At 36.0% G+C, this 17,037-nt stretch overlaps 2 protein-coding genes across 2 annotated transcripts; one reads left to right on the plus strand and one right to left on the minus strand.

Moving 5' to 3' along the window:
• Nucleotides 1–825: 825 nt before the first annotated feature.
• Nucleotides 826–6,501, minus strand: crtap (cartilage associated protein). Its single transcript, XM_039680556.2, has 7 exons — nt 5,968–6,501; nt 5,348–5,497; nt 3,779–3,950; nt 3,580–3,708; nt 2,268–2,413; nt 2,087–2,170; nt 826–1,204 (listed from the first exon to the last, which is right to left on the minus strand). Exons 1-7 carry the CDS (start codon nt 6,424–6,426, stop codon nt 1,154–1,156), a joined length of 1,191 nt encoding a protein of 396 aa, XP_039536490.1. The 5' UTR covers nt 6,427–6,501; the 3' UTR covers nt 826–1,153.
• An 815-nt stretch (nt 6,502–7,316) lies between these two features.
• Nucleotides 7,317–16,359, plus strand: fkbp9 (FKBP prolyl isomerase 9). The gene is made up of 10 exons (XM_039680553.2): nt 7,317–7,776; nt 8,933–9,078; nt 10,381–10,570; nt 11,480–11,625; nt 11,714–11,903; nt 11,980–12,125; nt 13,309–13,495; nt 13,651–13,796; nt 15,652–15,815; nt 15,916–16,359. Exons 1-10 carry the CDS (start codon nt 7,574–7,576, stop codon nt 16,090–16,092), a joined length of 1,695 nt encoding a protein of 564 aa, XP_039536487.1. The 5' UTR covers nt 7,317–7,573; the 3' UTR covers nt 16,093–16,359.
• Nucleotides 16,360–17,037: the final 678 nt, after the last annotated feature.

The following is a 17,037-nucleotide window of genomic DNA, read 5'->3' on the forward strand; positions in this document are numbered from 1 at the left end:
CTCTGTATGTGTGTAAGAGCACAAAATACCACAAAAGAGATTGTTTTTAGACAACGAAACACTAAGAAACACTCCTGCATTCAAACACTTAACACAGCGGGAGAACAGAGACTTGTTTAAATGTGTTTGAACATGGAGTATCTGTGCAGTTTATCACACCATAGTAGGAAAAACCCACAGAGAAAAGAAAAGAAAGGGTGGGGGATGAGGAACGAGAGATGTGGAGCGAGGCTGGATTAAAAATGACCGTCCACATGCACTATTAAAACCCAGTGTTTAGTCTTTTCCTTTTAAATTTACTCTGAATGTTTACGACGCTCAAGGGAAGTATTACTGGCTCAGCCTCAAAACAGACAAATTCGTTTGATTTCTTCTACACAACACCATTTTACACACATAAAAAAAAAAAAAAAAAAAAGCCAAGTGAATATTTGTAAAGATATCAACTAGTATTAACATTTGATACAGATTGTGTAAGGCTTGGCATAACCAAAAAAAATGCTAAACTCGATCCTTTCCATCTGTTATATCTCTTAAACTGTGAATATTTAATAAGCAGAAGGATAACCATATTCATCCACACAGCCAAAACAATGTTCTTCTGCAAAATGTATGCAGTTTTTTAAACACTAGAGGCCCTGTGAAACTATAGATATAGAAAATTATTGATGGATTTAACCATTATTCCAAGGCATTACAAACGTTTTGAATGTAAGCATTTTCTCGTTATTTATTATGAAAAAATACAACATTTTCAGTGTTTAACTGGTTCTTGTGCCTCAAGTCTTCCTGGACGTCTTCCCTTAACATAGTATTCCAACTGGATCAGATCAATATAAAACAATCTTTATTAAAACAATCCAACAAATAAAATAAAAAGTTAAACACAACATTTCTCTAAGATACAGTAAGTTGACAGGGACTGAGATTCAGATTTATTATCTTTTTGACTGTGGTGCATGTGTAAAATCTGTACTTACATGTTATGTATAATATAAGTACATATTTTAGTACAGAGATCATTAAAATAAAAGTCACTTCCAATCACCAACCCCTAAATAAATACAAGGACCAAAATAGTACAGAACTGAGAATACCTTTATGGCCTTTTGAAGATAATTTTTTTTGTTTTATTCAGAGCAATTACAATCTTTTATTTATCATCAGAATCAAGAAATTCATCAAGAAACTCTAAGACTTCATCCTGAAAGAAAAACAAATGGTTGGAGGAAGAGTTAGGGAGAGAGAACTGTGTTTATTTTAAAATATAAGCTGCAATAACTGCACTAGATATTAAAGACATAAACAGTTACTAGAAATAAAATAAAATATTAACACTTTCATTGAAAGGAAACTTGCATTATGTGTACAAACCAAATTTAAAATGCATTATAATATATAAAATGCATTATATATATATTTGCAGATTCATTGTTACTTCTGATATATATATATATATATATATATATATATACTTATAGTATACTAATATACTTATGTATATACTTTCTAAAGTGTTACTTTCATAACAATAAACAGATAAGTATTAGAATGTTGTGGTTACAATTATTCATAAGACCATACAATGCATCATAATGTGGATTAGAACGTATAATTAATGCATTAAAATACTTTTATAAGCACTATAAAGGCTTAAAGTAAAGTTTTTCCAAAAAAAATTCTCATTTTAATTTAGTTTTAACTTGATGTACTAAAATTTCTAAGACAAAAATAGAAATCAAAATGAATAAAAACATATTAAAAGTCACTAATAAAATGCCCAAAATACACAACAAAATCCCTAAAACTTGAGCTAAAATTAAAATGAAAACGAAAAAAAAAAAACTATTTTCAAGTATTACAAAAAAAAAAAAATACCCACAACAGTATCTCAATGATACTAATGATACAATGATACTAAGTGTTAGCGTTTAAAGATTTGCTGGATCACCACTAGAGGGCGGTGTGTCGCTGCGTGAATCAGTGAGCACAATGCGCACCCAAGTGGACAAAACTAGCAATTTATGCAGTAAGAACTATGAATATTTGTAAAACAACAAGCACACCAAATACTCTCAGCCCTCACCTCATCATCCGACAGCAACTTCTGTTTGGCGAACTCCAGCATCTGCATCTGAAGTGTCGTCTGATTGTGGTACCGAACTGCCTCCTGTCACGCGAGTGTCCATTATCAGTACAACTCCTCACATTAAAAAGGTAAGTACATGTGTTTTATTCATTATTTCTCACTGATGTGAGACACCTACCGCTCTAGGCAAGAAGTCCTCATCACTGAGGCCAAATTTCTCTTTGTGGTAACGATAATACTCCACATTATTCTTCATCACCTCATCACTGGGGTCAAAGAGCATATAGCTGGACACACACGGCACTGCGTTCTTCAGATCATTCACTGAACGAGAATGAAGGAGAGAAACATTTATATACACACACACACACACACACAGACTGTCTATCAAAAGTTTGGGGTTAGTAAGGTTTTATAAAAAGAATACGAATCCTTAAATTCAGCAAAAATGCATTTCGTTGATCAAAAGTGATGGTAGATACATTTATAATCCATTTTATAATGTTACAAAAAATTATATTTTAAAGTAAATGCTTTTGAACTTTTTATTAATCAAAGAATCCTAAAAAAAAGAAATATTTTTAAGCAGCAAATCATCATCTTAGAATGATTTCTGAAGGATCATGTGACACTGAAGACTGGAGTAATGATGTTGGAAATCCAGCTTTGATCACAGGAATCAAATGTTCATGTTAGTTCACAGTGCATTTACTAATTTATGGCTGTCAAACGAGTAATCGCGATTAATCGCATCCAAAATAAAAGTTTGTGTTTACATAATTTATGTGTGTGTAGTGTGTATAATTATTTGTATATATATATATATATATATATATATATATATATATACACACACACATGCATGTATATTTAAGAAAAAATATTTATATTTAAATATTTATGTATAAATTATTTATATTTATATATAATATAAATTATATATAAATCTATATACAGTATATACATGAAAATATTTCTTAAATATATACAAGCATGTGTGTATTTATATATATAAAATAATTATACACACTACACACACACATATTATGTAAACACAAACTTTTATTTTGGATGCGATTAATCGCGATTCATCAAGATTAATCGTTTAACAGCCCTACAACAGATTTGATCTTAAAAATATATTATTAAATGTTGAAATTAACATTAGCTATTATTAATAACTGATGTAAAAGTATTTTTATTGTTGTTCATGATAACTAGCGTTAACAAATAAAACCTTATTGTGTTGCCAAAATATAATATCTGTGATAATATATCACAATATTACTGTTTCACTGTATGTTTTGGGTCAAATAAATGCAGTCTTAACGACATCTTTCATTAAAAACATTAAAATATCTTACCAACCTCAAAGTTTTGAATGGTAGAATGTGTTTCAGTTTTTCACATTCATGGTTCACATATTGTTGTGTTCACGAGTGTAATGACGTAGTGTATGTGAGTAAACAAGACGCCACACACAGACTTACGTTTATAATAAGCAAACTGGAGATAGTGGTACATGGTTGCCACAAATTTGTCAACAACAAATCCACCGACGACCGGCGTGAGCTCGCTCTCACAGCGAACCTTCCTCTCCAGAACCTCGGTGTAATGATCTAAAGAAAGAGAAACATGTTAAAGCTGTTCCGCTGAGCGATGGCAAGGGCAGAGATGACGAGAGCAAACCTGCGATGGACGGGTAAAAGTCTTTAAAGTCTCTGATCTGTCTGGATCCCTCTGATGCTGCGATGCACTCATCATACACCTTGAAGAAGTCTCTCATTGCCAACTCCATATCTGACACTGACGTTCTGAAGTTGTCTCCGTTATACGCCCGCACGGCCCGAATGAACAGAGACTGGAGGAGAAGAATGCAAGCATGAATCAACACTTATTACATTCAACAGGCGTATCATAATTGTGTGCATTTCCCTGAGCTTGAATTGTACGTATTACATATTTATAGATATGCATTTTACTGTTTAAAAGCATTGGGTTTGTGAGATTTTTAAATGTTTTTGAAAGTCTCTTTCGATCACCAACGCTGCATTTATATGCATTTATCTGACAGTAATATTGTAAATTATTGCAATTTAACTTTAGCATCGGTACTTCAGTTTTCACTGTCACATGATCCTTCAGAAATCATTTTTATATGTTGATTTCCGGCTTAAAACATTTATTATTAATATTGTCAATGTTGAAAACTTGTGTAGCTTAATATTTGTGTGGAAACCATAATAAATTAGTCTTTGATGAAAAGAAAGATTTTTTTATAGAAAACTTTTGTAAAATTATGTCTTTATTGATATTTTTTTTATATTTAATGCATCTTTGCTGAATAAAAGTATTAATTAATCTTACTGACCCTAGAGTTGTTTAGTTTTGCATATTTGTAAGAAAATGCTTATTTTATTCCGTTATAAAAAATATATTCAGCATATTTGAATGAAAAGTTGAATTTAAAAATTAACATGAATTTCAGTATTTCTTATAATTTGGTTTAACACCCTATTTCTCTAATGGCAGCTGATCTTAAAGGAGTAGTTCACTTTTAAAAAAAACTTTTGCTGATAATTTACTCACCCCCATGTCATCCAAGATGACATGTCCACGTCTTTCTTTCTTCAGTCGAAATGAAATTACGTTTTTTGATGAAAACACTCCAAGATTTTCTCCATATAATGGACTTCAATGGGGTCCAAACGGTTCAAGGTCCAAATTTGAGAGTTTCAGTGCAGCTTCAAAGGGCTTTAAACGACACCAGACGATGAATAAGGGTCTTATCTAGGACCCTTCAAGTCATGACTTGAAAAAAGATCTGTTCATTTTGATGAACGAGTTTGAACAGGAGAGTCACGGACACGAACGCTCATCACAGAACAGAGCAAGACGAGCATTTGTGCTTATAAAACTTAAACTTTTTTATTTATTTTTTAAATGACCGATCGTTTCGCTAGATAAGACCCTTATTCATCGTCTGGTGTTGTTTAAAGCCCTATGAAGCTGCACTGAAACTATGATTTGGACCTTGAACCGTTTGGACCCCATTGAAGTGCAGTACATGGAGAAAAATGCTGGAATGTTTTCATCAAAAAACGTAATTTCTTTTCGACTGAAGAAAGAAAGACGTGTTCAACAAGCCATTCACTTGAATATACATCACAATAGAAAAGTCTATCGCGACTTCCTTTTCATGCCGACTTTAATATGAGGACTTGATCACCCCTTAAATGTGTGGGGTCTCAGTCTCACCTCATATGATTTGGTCTCCAGGTCTTTCATATGTTCCTCTGCTCCAGGTAAGCTCTTGTAATAGTTCATGTTCCTCTGCATCATCTCGTCATCAGGATGCTTCAGCAGGAAAGTGTGCGCTGCAGATACAGCTTTGGCCAAATTTTCACTCTGGAATAATTTATATAATAAATTTGGTCAGACAGTATATAGACCATATGTAGGCCCACTATTCCAGTAAGTACTTTGAAATACCATGCAGTTTGAAAATGTATCATCATGGTACATAAGGTAAACATTCGGTACCATGGTATTACTATGTTATATACAAACAAAAGTATTATAAAAACAATGGTAACACCATGTTATGCACTTGGTATCAAAGTGATATTTGCTCATGTGCCATGGTAATATTCTTTAAAGTATTTTGAAAAACCGTGTTTTTTGATATATGGTGAATGATTCAGTATAAACCTACAAGATAACATGCTACTACCATGTGTTAAATACCATTGTAAATATCACATTCTCTACAGTCCAATTATGTATGGTACAGGTACAGTATTACAAAGCAAAACTTTTAACCCTCTTCATTCTCGCATTGTTAATGGATGCAATGAATGAGTGAACGTTAGACTTACTTTAAAGTAAGCAAACTGCAGGTACTTGTAGGGTTCGCGTTTCTCGAACTCCTCGATGGTTTCTCTGCTGGGGAGCGTCTGTCTGAAGGCAGGTAACCCCTGTTTGCATCGCTTCAGACATTGCGCTCGCCTCATCACGTTACCGAACGCGTGAAGCTCGGGGAAGTCGCTGAAGCGGGTCTCGTCGTCGAGTCGTACCGTGCTGCAGTTCAGGTTGCAATAGGCCTCGCTGTCCCTGAGCAGTCGGTACAGCCGGAGACTCACCTCCAGAAACTCCACGCTCTCGGGCCACTTCTCCTCGCTGTACTGGTCTAAAGCGTGTCGGTACGCAGAGTCCAGGGGCATGAGCTCGTGCCGTGGGAAACTGCGAAAGTTGTATTTCTCATACTGTGCAAGAACGCAAAAAGAAAAGCAGAATAGAAGAAATGCGAGCCTCAGGCAGTGCGATGAGGAGGCCATGGTCCCGTATGGGAATCCCAAAGTACGCCGGGGTGGGAGAGAACAAGACCCGCCCGCAGACTCTCCACGTCCCCAAAATCCGTCAGCGCGCTCCCTTCCCCCATGCAGCTAAAAACACTACAGTGATTTACTAACAAATATTTATGCATCTCGGTAACATCTGTGGCCAACATTTACTTTAGGGGCTAAAAGAGTTTATTTTACACATATTTCACATACTGTCTTGCTGCCTGCTGTAATTAAATAGCCACACACTCACTCTCAAACACACGTTGTTCATGTTATGTGGACTTTCCATAGACTAATGATGTTACTGTAAAAACTTCCCTTACACTAAACCTAACGTTACAGATAACTTTCCGCATTTTTACATTTTCAAACAACATCACTTATTATGATTTATAAGCAGTTTTCCTGATGGGGACCCCAAAATGTCCCCAGGATTTCAGACATTTTATTAACATAATGATGGTAACCAGGACCACACACACACAAACACACACATATTTTTTGCAACTTCTATTGGTCTTTTGGTCTTAAAAACTATAAATATATAGGCCAAAAATTTCCAGCAGTTGTGACCAGAAATAAAACATAATTTCACTAACTTTTGTGAAACGAAAAAAGAAAAAAGTTTGTTTCATTGCTCTGTACACGTTGCGCTCACTTTTCATTTTTTTTTTTTTTTAATGATTGGGATTTAATAGGTTAAACAAGTGGGGAAACCCCTTAAAATGAAACTTCCTAAAGTGAAAAGATGTATTTTGTATCGTTCCTGATATTTTATCAAAAACTGCTTCACAGAGGTGCATGTGAGAGTCTGATCTGAAACGCCTGTTGCGCTGCATTGTGGTCCCTCTATAATTACAGTCTCATAAAGCGCGAGCCGCCCATCTCTGTGCCACGTAGAAAACATTCCAGCCTCCAGGCCTGCGTTTCCGCTTTTCACTGCAAAACTGAGCTCTTTCCTGCCCGTTCCCCATGTAAAGTGACACCGGGGGCAAAAGAAGAAGAAGTTAGAGTGAGTTTGAGGACCGTCCACCACGTCTACACACCCCGTTTCATCTACAGTCCGCGAGAGTGATCGAGGAGAGTCTGCTGCAGCGCGCGAACGCAGCAACCCAGACCTTAGCTAAAACAACGGAAGATGAAACGATTAACGGTGCAAATGATTCTCCTGGCGATCCTAGTAACGGTAGTGGCGTGCAACCCGCCGCCGGTACCGTTAGATGACATCGTTATTGAGAAGACGTTCACTCCGGAACGCTGTGACCGCCTGGTCAAGTCAGGAGACTTTGTTCGTTATCATTATATCGGCACGTTCCCTGATGGAAAGAAGTTTGACTCCAGGTTAGTTCAAAATGCATTGTTCTTCATCTCACCTGGCCTGAAGCCATTTGCGTCTGTAGGTTTACTAGAGCCACGCAGGCAGAGCAGATCTAACGTGACGTGCTCATTTAGGCCTACCATAGTGAACATTACTTCTGCAAAGCACATCCTAAACAATTACAATTGATTTAAAACAAGTTTAAGTTTGCAAATTGCAGTAGTCTATAGAATGAATGCAAGAATGAATACGTGTCTGAGTGAACCAAGGAAGGAATGTGTCATTGAATGAATGAGTGAGTGAGTGAACGAATGAATGAATAATGGGCAAGATAATTTACATCTTTTAAAGATACATTTGCATGAAAAGTGTGAATAAAGTTATATGTATATATAGTATGTGTATATACATTGTATATATCTATATATACACACTGTATGTTTAAAATTTTTAAGTGTAATCAACTTGGATGTTTAAGTCAATTCAACTTAAATTACATTAAAGTGACTTACAATTAGATGAATCTTGTATAAATTATAAAAAAGTAGAAAATTGCTTAACTGAATTTGATGAGTGAAAGAATTGGAAAAACAGACCTGATCATATATTAATATATTTTTATCATAGGCTATATATTTATATTTTATGTATGTATATATATATATATATATATATATATACACACACATGCATACATGCATGAACAGTGTAAACAAATTGTTCTGTGAGATAAGCCTTTTAAAGAATATAAAACGGCAAATAGTAAAATTAAAAATATTGTTTTAAGCATAAACCTCATTTGTTGGATATACATTAATGCAATAAAATAAAATTTGCCAACTGTAAATTCTATAACTAACTAACTAACTAACTAACTAACTAACATTAAGGTGACATAGTTACATTACTACATGTATACTAAGTAATAACAGTAAATTATGCATAACTAAAACAAACCAAACCATTACCATAACTCTATAGTAAATACATGTATTAATTGATATTACTTAGTACTATGTAACTACGCCATCTTAAAATAAAGTGTACCCATAAATTCTCTAAAAACAAGTCTTAATATCTTATAAAAGTATTTTTCTCAAGAATAAATATCCATGTACATGTTTTACTAAGAAAAGTATTTTTGTGGTATAATACATGTTTGTTTATGTGTGTTTGCAGTTATGACCGTGGCACCACATATAATGTGTTTGTTGGCCAGAAGAAGCTGATCGCTGGGATGGACAAAGCTTTAGTGGGCATGTGTGTAAATGAACGATGGATGATCAAAATCCCTCCTCAGCTTGCCTACGGAAAGGAAGGCTATGGTAAACACACTTTCAAATCACAGTTCTCTGTTTACCACTTCATGCATGAATGCAGTTATTTGTCATTTAGATGTCTGTCGGTGTAGATGCCATCAGCACATTTGCATGTGAATAAGCACAAACTTACAGAAACCTACAATTCCCATGATTCTCCTGCACTCCTGCTGAGTCACGGGAGCATGGGATCTCGGGTGGAGAGAGAGAGAAAGGGGGAAGTTGAACGGATGGGGGTGTGAATTCCCTAGAGTGATCCGAAGAGGAATGTTGAACCATGTCCGCTTGTCAGAACTAGTTGTGGAGATGGTGTGTGTATGTCTGGCCAATTCACAGCTGCATGAAACACAAACAGATGTGTAGAATTAACTGCACATATACCAAAGACAATTGTGTGTGTGTGTGTGTGTGTGTGTGTGTTTTTGTGTGTGTGTGTGTGTGTGTTTTTTTTATAACACAATGAAACAGGCCAAATTGAGGGAGCATCATTTTTGGCCAGGCTTTCATACAAAGAAATTATGAACACATGCAAAACAAGTGAAACAACAAAATATTAATAATTTTGTTGTAGTCTATGTTTTTCCTGAGCTTTCATCAGATAAAAACTTTAACCAAGTTTAGGGTTTTGTACTTCCCTCATATTTAACATATTTAGAATATATATATTAAATATTTTGATGGTTTAATCGAACTTGTAAGGGTAATTAATAGCAAATTATCAAAAATCCCCTCCAGACATCACTTTTAGCTACTAATGTATTTCAAAATGTAATTGGTAACACTTTACAATAAGGTTAATCTAATAAGGAATAACAATAAGGAATCTTAATTCATGTTAAGTTCATAATTTACTAATACATTATTAAAATCAAAAGTTGTATTTTGTAACATTAGTTAATGCACTATGAACTAACACACAACAAACAATGAATTATTTTGCTTAAACAACAGAATAAGTACCGTAATAAATGTATTTCTCAGTCTTAGTTCATATTCATTAATACATGAACTAATGTATATGATTTATTCCTGCGATGCAAAGCTGAATTTTCAGCAGTCAGTTTTCAGTGTAACGTGATCCTTGAAAAATCTTCTGATGTTTGACTATATTATTATATATCTCATCATCACAAAAGCTCTTCCCGTGAAACATAGGCTTCACAATACACACTTTCCCTGCCAAACGAAACTAATAATGAAGTCTTTATACTAAACACAAAGACGGTTTAAATAGATGGCCAGGTTTCAAAGCTGCAAAGCTTGATTTATTTTATTCCTCAAAAGGTATTTTGTGTCATTTCCTGTCAGGCGACATCATCCCCGCAGATTCCATCCTTCACTTTGATGTGCTGATGTTAGACATTTGGAACCCAGAGGACAAGGTGCAGATAAAGACGTACTTCAAGCCAGAGAGCTGTAACCGCACTGTGGAAGTGTCTGATTACATCCGTTACCACTACAATGGTACTCTGCTCGATGGCACGCTGTTCGACTCCAGGTGAGTCATGTGGACCTCACAAAAATAAATAAATAGATATACGTATATACATATAGTGTATATAGCAAAGGTTCCTAAATCATGATTCTGTGTTTTTGAACGAATCGGTTAATGATTAAATATGTGTCTTCGACATGAAGCGGCACTGTGCAGTCACTCTCGCTGTTTTTTAATGTCATAAACTGATCGGTCTGCACAGCTCCTCTTCAGTTCAAACACACCTATTTAATCGTTAACCGATTCGGTGGAGTAAAAGAGTCAAATGACTCACTTATACAGATTATGACTCACAATACCACCTATTGGTGTAATCCTGTAACATGCAGAAATAGACACTGAAAAATCGCTGTTAACAATGAGTCTGCCTAAAACAAGGTTTTATTTAAATAAATAATGATTAGATTCAAATAAATAATTAAAAAAAGGTTAATAATAAAATATTAAAAAATGATGTAAGACAAATTCTTTTATATATTCCAAATATTATTTTACACTTACTTGTAATATTACTTTATTCAGTATAAATTGGGTCTAAAAAAAATAAAACAATATAGATGCCCTTTAAATTTTAGGATGGGGGTCCCTCGTATGAAAGTATATTTGTGGGTCTGTGGCATCAAAAAATATAGAAAACCACACACAAAAGCAATATGTAATAGCACTCTTGGCTCATGGCTTGACCAATCACGTTTGAGGAGCGGAACTGTTGTGTAAAGCACAAATGTAAATAAATGGAATATGTTAAATATGTGAATATATTACAATTTTAAGTAAATATAACATCATTTATAATTATAATTTAGCTATAAACAGCTTAAAACAATTTTCATTGCTTATTTTATGTAATAAATTTCAAGAATATTAAAATAAAGATTTATGTAATTTTTTTCCTGATTCTTTCATTTGCAGTCACACACGTATGCGCACCTATGACACTTACGTGGGGATTGGCTGGCTCATTGCGGGAATGGACCAGGGGCTTTTGGGAATGTGTGTGGGAGAAAAACGCATCATCACCATACCACCTTTCCTCGGCTATGGAGAGAACGGGGATGGTGAGAGTCCTTTTATTCGTAATATACACAACTAACAGTATTTGTCCATTCAAATGAAGAATCACAGCATCGTTATCTCCTCTCACAGGAAGTGACATCCCCGCTCAAGCCTCTCTGGTGTTTGATGTGATTCTGCTGGACCTTCATAACCCCAAAGATGAAATCACAGTACAGGTGGAATACCTTCCAGATCCTTGTCCACGCAAAAGTCAAGTTGGAGACTTCATGCGGTATCATTATAACGGATCCCTGCTGGACGGCACATTTTTTGACTCCAGGTAAAAACCCTACACACTTTCATTTTTTAAAGTGATATTCAGAGCACTTATGCTTACAGTTGTGTTTATGTTTCAGTTATTCAAGGAATCGCACATATGACACTTACATCGGTAAAGGCTATGTGATCGCAGGAATGGACCAAGGACTCCTGGGTGTGTGTGTTGGAGAGCGCAGGAGGATTGTGATCCCACCTCACCTGGCGTATGGAGAAGAAGGCACAGGTGTGTGTTGATCTACCTTTTTATTGTTTAAAGTGCTTTTTCGGATATTACCTTTCATGCAGTGTGTAATACAGCTGTTTGTGGATGTAACAGGTCTGCAAAGTGCTCGATAAATGGAGTTACTGTTGTCCACATGTCAAGAAGACAGTTTTCTGCGCTGCAAAAGCAAATACTCTTTAATGCATTTCCAAAGGAATGGAGTCAAATTGATACAGTAAAACCGATGCCATTCTTACTGTTCGTATCACTGTGTATCAAGTGCTGAGGAGGAGCTGAAATTCAGATATGGTACTGGTGTTTCATTTCCAACATCCTCTGTAAGTGGTCGACCAATCACAGCAGACTGGGCTATCTGACCAATCAGAGCAGAGCAGGCTCTCGGTAAGCCGGGTTTAGAGAGACTAAATCCTTTATCGAACCGTTTCATACACTGATATAGTATAGTACAGTATGCGAAAAAAAGGTGTTTTTGGTAAACCTACTGTTGGAGACCTCCAAAACAAAACCAAGAACCTTCAAAATACCATAATAAGAGCACTTTAAAGGGATACTCCACAGTTTTATCATGTTAAACTATGTTATTCCCTTAACTAATAACAATAATTCCCTCTCTCGTCTCGCATGCGAGACACTTTGATAGCACTTAACTAGCCCAGTTCATTCAACATGCGCCAGGCAGAGAAGCGACCAAACACCTCCACATTTTCCCTATTTAAATAGAGTTACTCGAGTAGTGTAACTCGACCTAGGACGGTGACACAAAATAAAACGCTGTGGAAAAGTGGAAAACTATAATGTATGGCGGAATACCACAGCAAGTGCTTGGGTGCACTTCGACTCGGCATAGTAATATCATCACTCGTGAAAAGTCCTCTCCCCCGATCACTCTCCGGACTGATGATATCACTGCGCCGAGTCCATAGATATATGGGCCGAGTCGAAGTGCTCCCAATCACTTGCTGTGGTATTAGGGAAAACGTGGAGGTGCTTGGTCCATATTGAAAGAACTAAGTGCTATCAAAGTGTTTCGCGCCAGAGCGATTGAGTGCACGCACTGAGACGACAGAGGAATGTATGAACTCGTCTTAGTTAAGGGAATAATGGAAAAAACGGTGGAGTATCCCTTTAACAAACTACAACAAGCTTTTACCTTTGTATGAATCTCTTCTATGTGCTCCTACAGGAACTAAGATCCCTGGCTCAGCTGTGCTGGTGTTCGATGTCCACATTATTGATTTCCACAACCCATCTGATACAGTTGTGATCACCAGTGTGAAGCCAGAGAACTGCACCTACAATGCAAAAAATGGTGATTTTGTCAAATACCACTACAACGCCTCTCTCATGGATGGCACCAACATCAGCTCCACGTGCGTTGCAATTACACGTTTCGCATAGTATTTCGTTTTTTGAAGTATTTGGTCATCTTGTTGCTTGAAAACTGGGAATCAAAAAGAATGTTTTATATTTTAAAAATGTTTTTATCTAAAGTGATGTTTTCCTTTGTGTCTGTGTGTTAATGCAGGCACACTATTGGCAAGACGTATGATGTGGTTCTGGGATCCGGACAGGTGGTTTTAGGCATGGAACAAGGGCTGATGGGAATGTGTGTTGGAGAGAAGCGCAACCTAGTCATTCCACCTCACCTTGCCTATGGAGAGAGGGGAGTTGGTAAGACACACATTTACATTATTATTATTTCCACTAAGGTCATTCTGAGTTCTTGATGAACTTGACCGACTGATACCATTATTAGTAGATTTGTGATGCTTTCTGAACGATTCATTAAAAGAGCAAACTGTAGAATTGGACTACATGGGCTTGGGTAGGTACATATTTTGAATAAGTAACTAAAAAGTACGTTCTATGCAGTATGAATGTGTGTAGAATGAATGTAATCTGTACGTACCATATTTATGATGTTGGCATTATCATGTGACCTACCAGCATCAGTTCACTGTCATTCACAAATCCTCTCCCGTGGCCTCATGGGAGGATAGTAAAGTGTCCATCAAATGCACACTTCAGAATCTCGTAGGAAGTCCTGATACTCTTTTATGAGTACTGTGACTTCAAACATACCATACTTCTTTTGTCACATACTGTTTTTTTGCCTACATTATAGTAGCGAAGTATGTGCACTGTTTGAGCTGAATTTTATTCACTAAAAAGAACCGACTCTTAAGAATCATTTCGTTAAGAATCGGACTGTAGCTTTTGGCTTTGTGATTTTTTTATTGCAATATGTGATGCAACCACCAGAGGGAGCCAACAGACACCAGCAAAGGAAATTATTCTTACAAACTTACTCTGCTAAAAAAAACGATTTGTGTGCTAATATCAAAAAAGAATTAGCTGTCATTTAGTAAGTCAACTAATGTTATTTTAATGTTTTAATTGTTTAGGGGGATGATCCACATGGTCCCTAAAAACTGTGTTGAGTCACAGTTAAAATCTCTATATTTCCCAGAATATTAAATATAGTATTTTAAAAATGGTGTGAAATGGAAAATGCGTTAGTCTTTTCTTCCCCATTGTGATCCAAGTGAAGAAAAAATGTGGGGCGGGACTTGATTTTGTCTATGGGGAATTGATTGGATGGTTGTGGGTTCCTATTGGTCGATCTCATGTGAGTGACAGGTTGCCCCACAATCGCTCCAGTAAACACATCATCAAAGAAGAGATGCTGCAAGAGGGAGGGGAAGTTATTTTGATGAAAGATTATGAAGACACTTGAATTAAAGGAGTAGTTCACTTTAAAGAAAACTTTTGCTGATAATTTACTCACCCCCATGTCATTCAAGATGTCCATGTCTTTCTTTCTTCAGTCGAAAAGAAATTAAGGTTTTTGATGAAAACATTCCAGGATTTTTCTCCATATAATGCACTTTACTGGTAACCAAACGGTTAATGGTCCAAAATACAGTTTCAGTGCAAACTCCAAACTGTTCAAAGGGCTTTAAATGATTCCAGATTATGAATAAGGGTCTTATCAAGCGAAACAATTGCTTTTCATGAAACTTTTTTCAAATATTTGGTTGATTCACCGAACGAAATGAAGGAATTGACTCGGGAAAAAGATTCATTCATTTTAATGAACGAATTCGAACAGGAGAGTCACGAAGGCCCATCACAGAACAGAGCAAGGCGAGCATTTGTGCTTATAAAACTTTTTTTTAAATGAGCTTGATAAGAACAGTTTGCAGTTTGCACTGAAACTGTCTTTTGGACCTTGAACCATTTGGACCCCATTGAAGTCCATTATATGGAGAAAAATCCTGGAATTCTCATCAAATTCTCACCTGGAATTTTCATCAAAAACCTTAATTTCTTTTCGACTGAAGAAAGAAAGACATGGACATCTTGGATGACATGGGGTGAGTAAATTATCAGCATAACTTTTTTTAAGAAGTGAACTACTCCTTTAAGAAAAGATATGCTAATGTTGTGCACGGATAAATCACTGTTCCATAAAAAACATAACAACAAAACATAGTGACTTTAAGTGCCATTTTTGTTTGTTCAGATGGAGAGGTCCCTGGCAGTGCTGTGCTGGTGTTTGATGTTGAAATGGTGGACATGGAGGAGGGTCTTCCTGACGGCTACATGTTTGTGTGGAACAACGATGTCTCTCCTGATCTTTTCAGTGAGATGGACAAGAACAAAGATGCACAAGTGGACTCCACTGAGGTATACAGCTTTTAACTGTGCGTTTGGCTGTGTGTATCACCAATACATCTGCAGAATGTTTATTAAGTTCATTTTATTATTGTCTGTTCCTTCCATACAGTTTTCAGATTACATCCTCCTGCAGGTAGAAGAGGGCAAAGGTCGTCTTGCACCAGGTTTTGATACGAAGCGCATCATAGAGAACATGTACGATAACCAGGACCGCAACAAGGATGGACGAATCACAGAGGATGAGTTTAAACTCAAGGCAGATGAAGTCACTCATGATGAGCTATGAGGCTGGACTCAGGGATACAGGGTTGTGATTGGTTGTGTGGTTTAATGTTATAATAAGTGGGAGGGGTATAAAGATACTGAATTTGCCAGTCAAGTGTCACTGATGTTTGTTTGAGAAGTGTGTGCTTGTATGAGTGTGCATAATTGTGTTTATATATGATTTTTGTACATGTATTTGAATGTTTGTAAGAGTCTTGAGTGATACAAATGTGCAAAACATTGCTTTGTAAAAAAAATCCCTTTAATAAACACATTCCAACCCCCAAAATGTTACTTAAATTACTATTTTATTACAGTTTGAGAAATATTGCCTGACCAGCAGAGGTTAGGTAAAAGGGGAGCAGCTTCAACATAACATTTTTCTTACATAATGCAATATGTGTATTATCCGAGGCATAATATTTGCAAGCTTTTGAACTTTGAATGTTTTCTTCATGATTGATCATGTCTATTCTGATATGTTCCTGATAACATGCTTTCAGCCTTAGCAAATAGGAATAGCACTAAAACAGTCGCTACACGGCTCAATGAACAATGCCTGAGTATAACATGAGCGTCTAAGTGTCTGTGTCTGCCCGGTGTTTTTGTCATCCTCTGAACGTGTGTCAGTGTGTGTTTAGTAGGTGTGGGGAGATAGAGACTCCAAACCGGAACTGACACTGACAGACATGAGTACAACGTGAAAACAAATGGATCATTTCTGTGAAGAATGAAGAAGGAAAAAACATTATTAAATGGTTCGGAAACTTGGAAAACGTATTTACATTCTATTACAAAGAAATTCTATTACTGCTTTTCTCGATATGCTGTCATTACCATCATGCCAAGCATTTAGAAAACCCTCCTTGCTAAGATTTCTTCAAAAATGAACCATTTCTTGATATTTTTATAAGCTTTTATAAGTTTTATAAGTTAATCAACTATAGCTTTAACTTGATGTGTTAAA

Source organism: Pimephales promelas, chromosome 18, assembly GCF_988280905.1.
Source record: "Pimephales promelas chromosome 18, fPimPro1.hap1.1, whole genome shotgun sequence".
NCBI classification, from domain to species: Eukaryota; Metazoa; Chordata; class Actinopteri; order Cypriniformes; family Leuciscidae; genus Pimephales; species Pimephales promelas.

Coding starts and splice junctions, on each gene's coding strand:
- crtap (XM_039680556.2), bottom strand. CDS start 6,426: ATGGCCTCCTCATCGCACTGCCTGAGGCTCGCATTTCTTCTATTCTGC. Junction 3,709..3,778: donor CTTTTACCCGTCCATCGCAG/GTTTGCTCTCGT, acceptor CTCTTTCTTTAG/ATCATTACACCGAGGTTCTG. Junction 1,205..2,086: donor AGTTGCTGTCGGATGATGAG/GTGAGGGCTGAG, acceptor TTTTTCTTTCAG/GATGAAGTCTTAGAGTTTCT.
- fkbp9 (XM_039680553.2), top strand. CDS start 7,574: ATGAAACGATTAACGGTGCAAATGATTCTCCTGGCGATCCTAGTAACG. Junction 7,777..8,932: donor GGAAAGAAGTTTGACTCCAG/GTTAGTTCAAAA, acceptor GTGTGTTTGCAG/TTATGACCGTGGCACCACAT. Junction 9,079..10,380: donor CTACGGAAAGGAAGGCTATG/GTAAACACACTT, acceptor ATTTCCTGTCAG/GCGACATCATCCCCGCAGAT.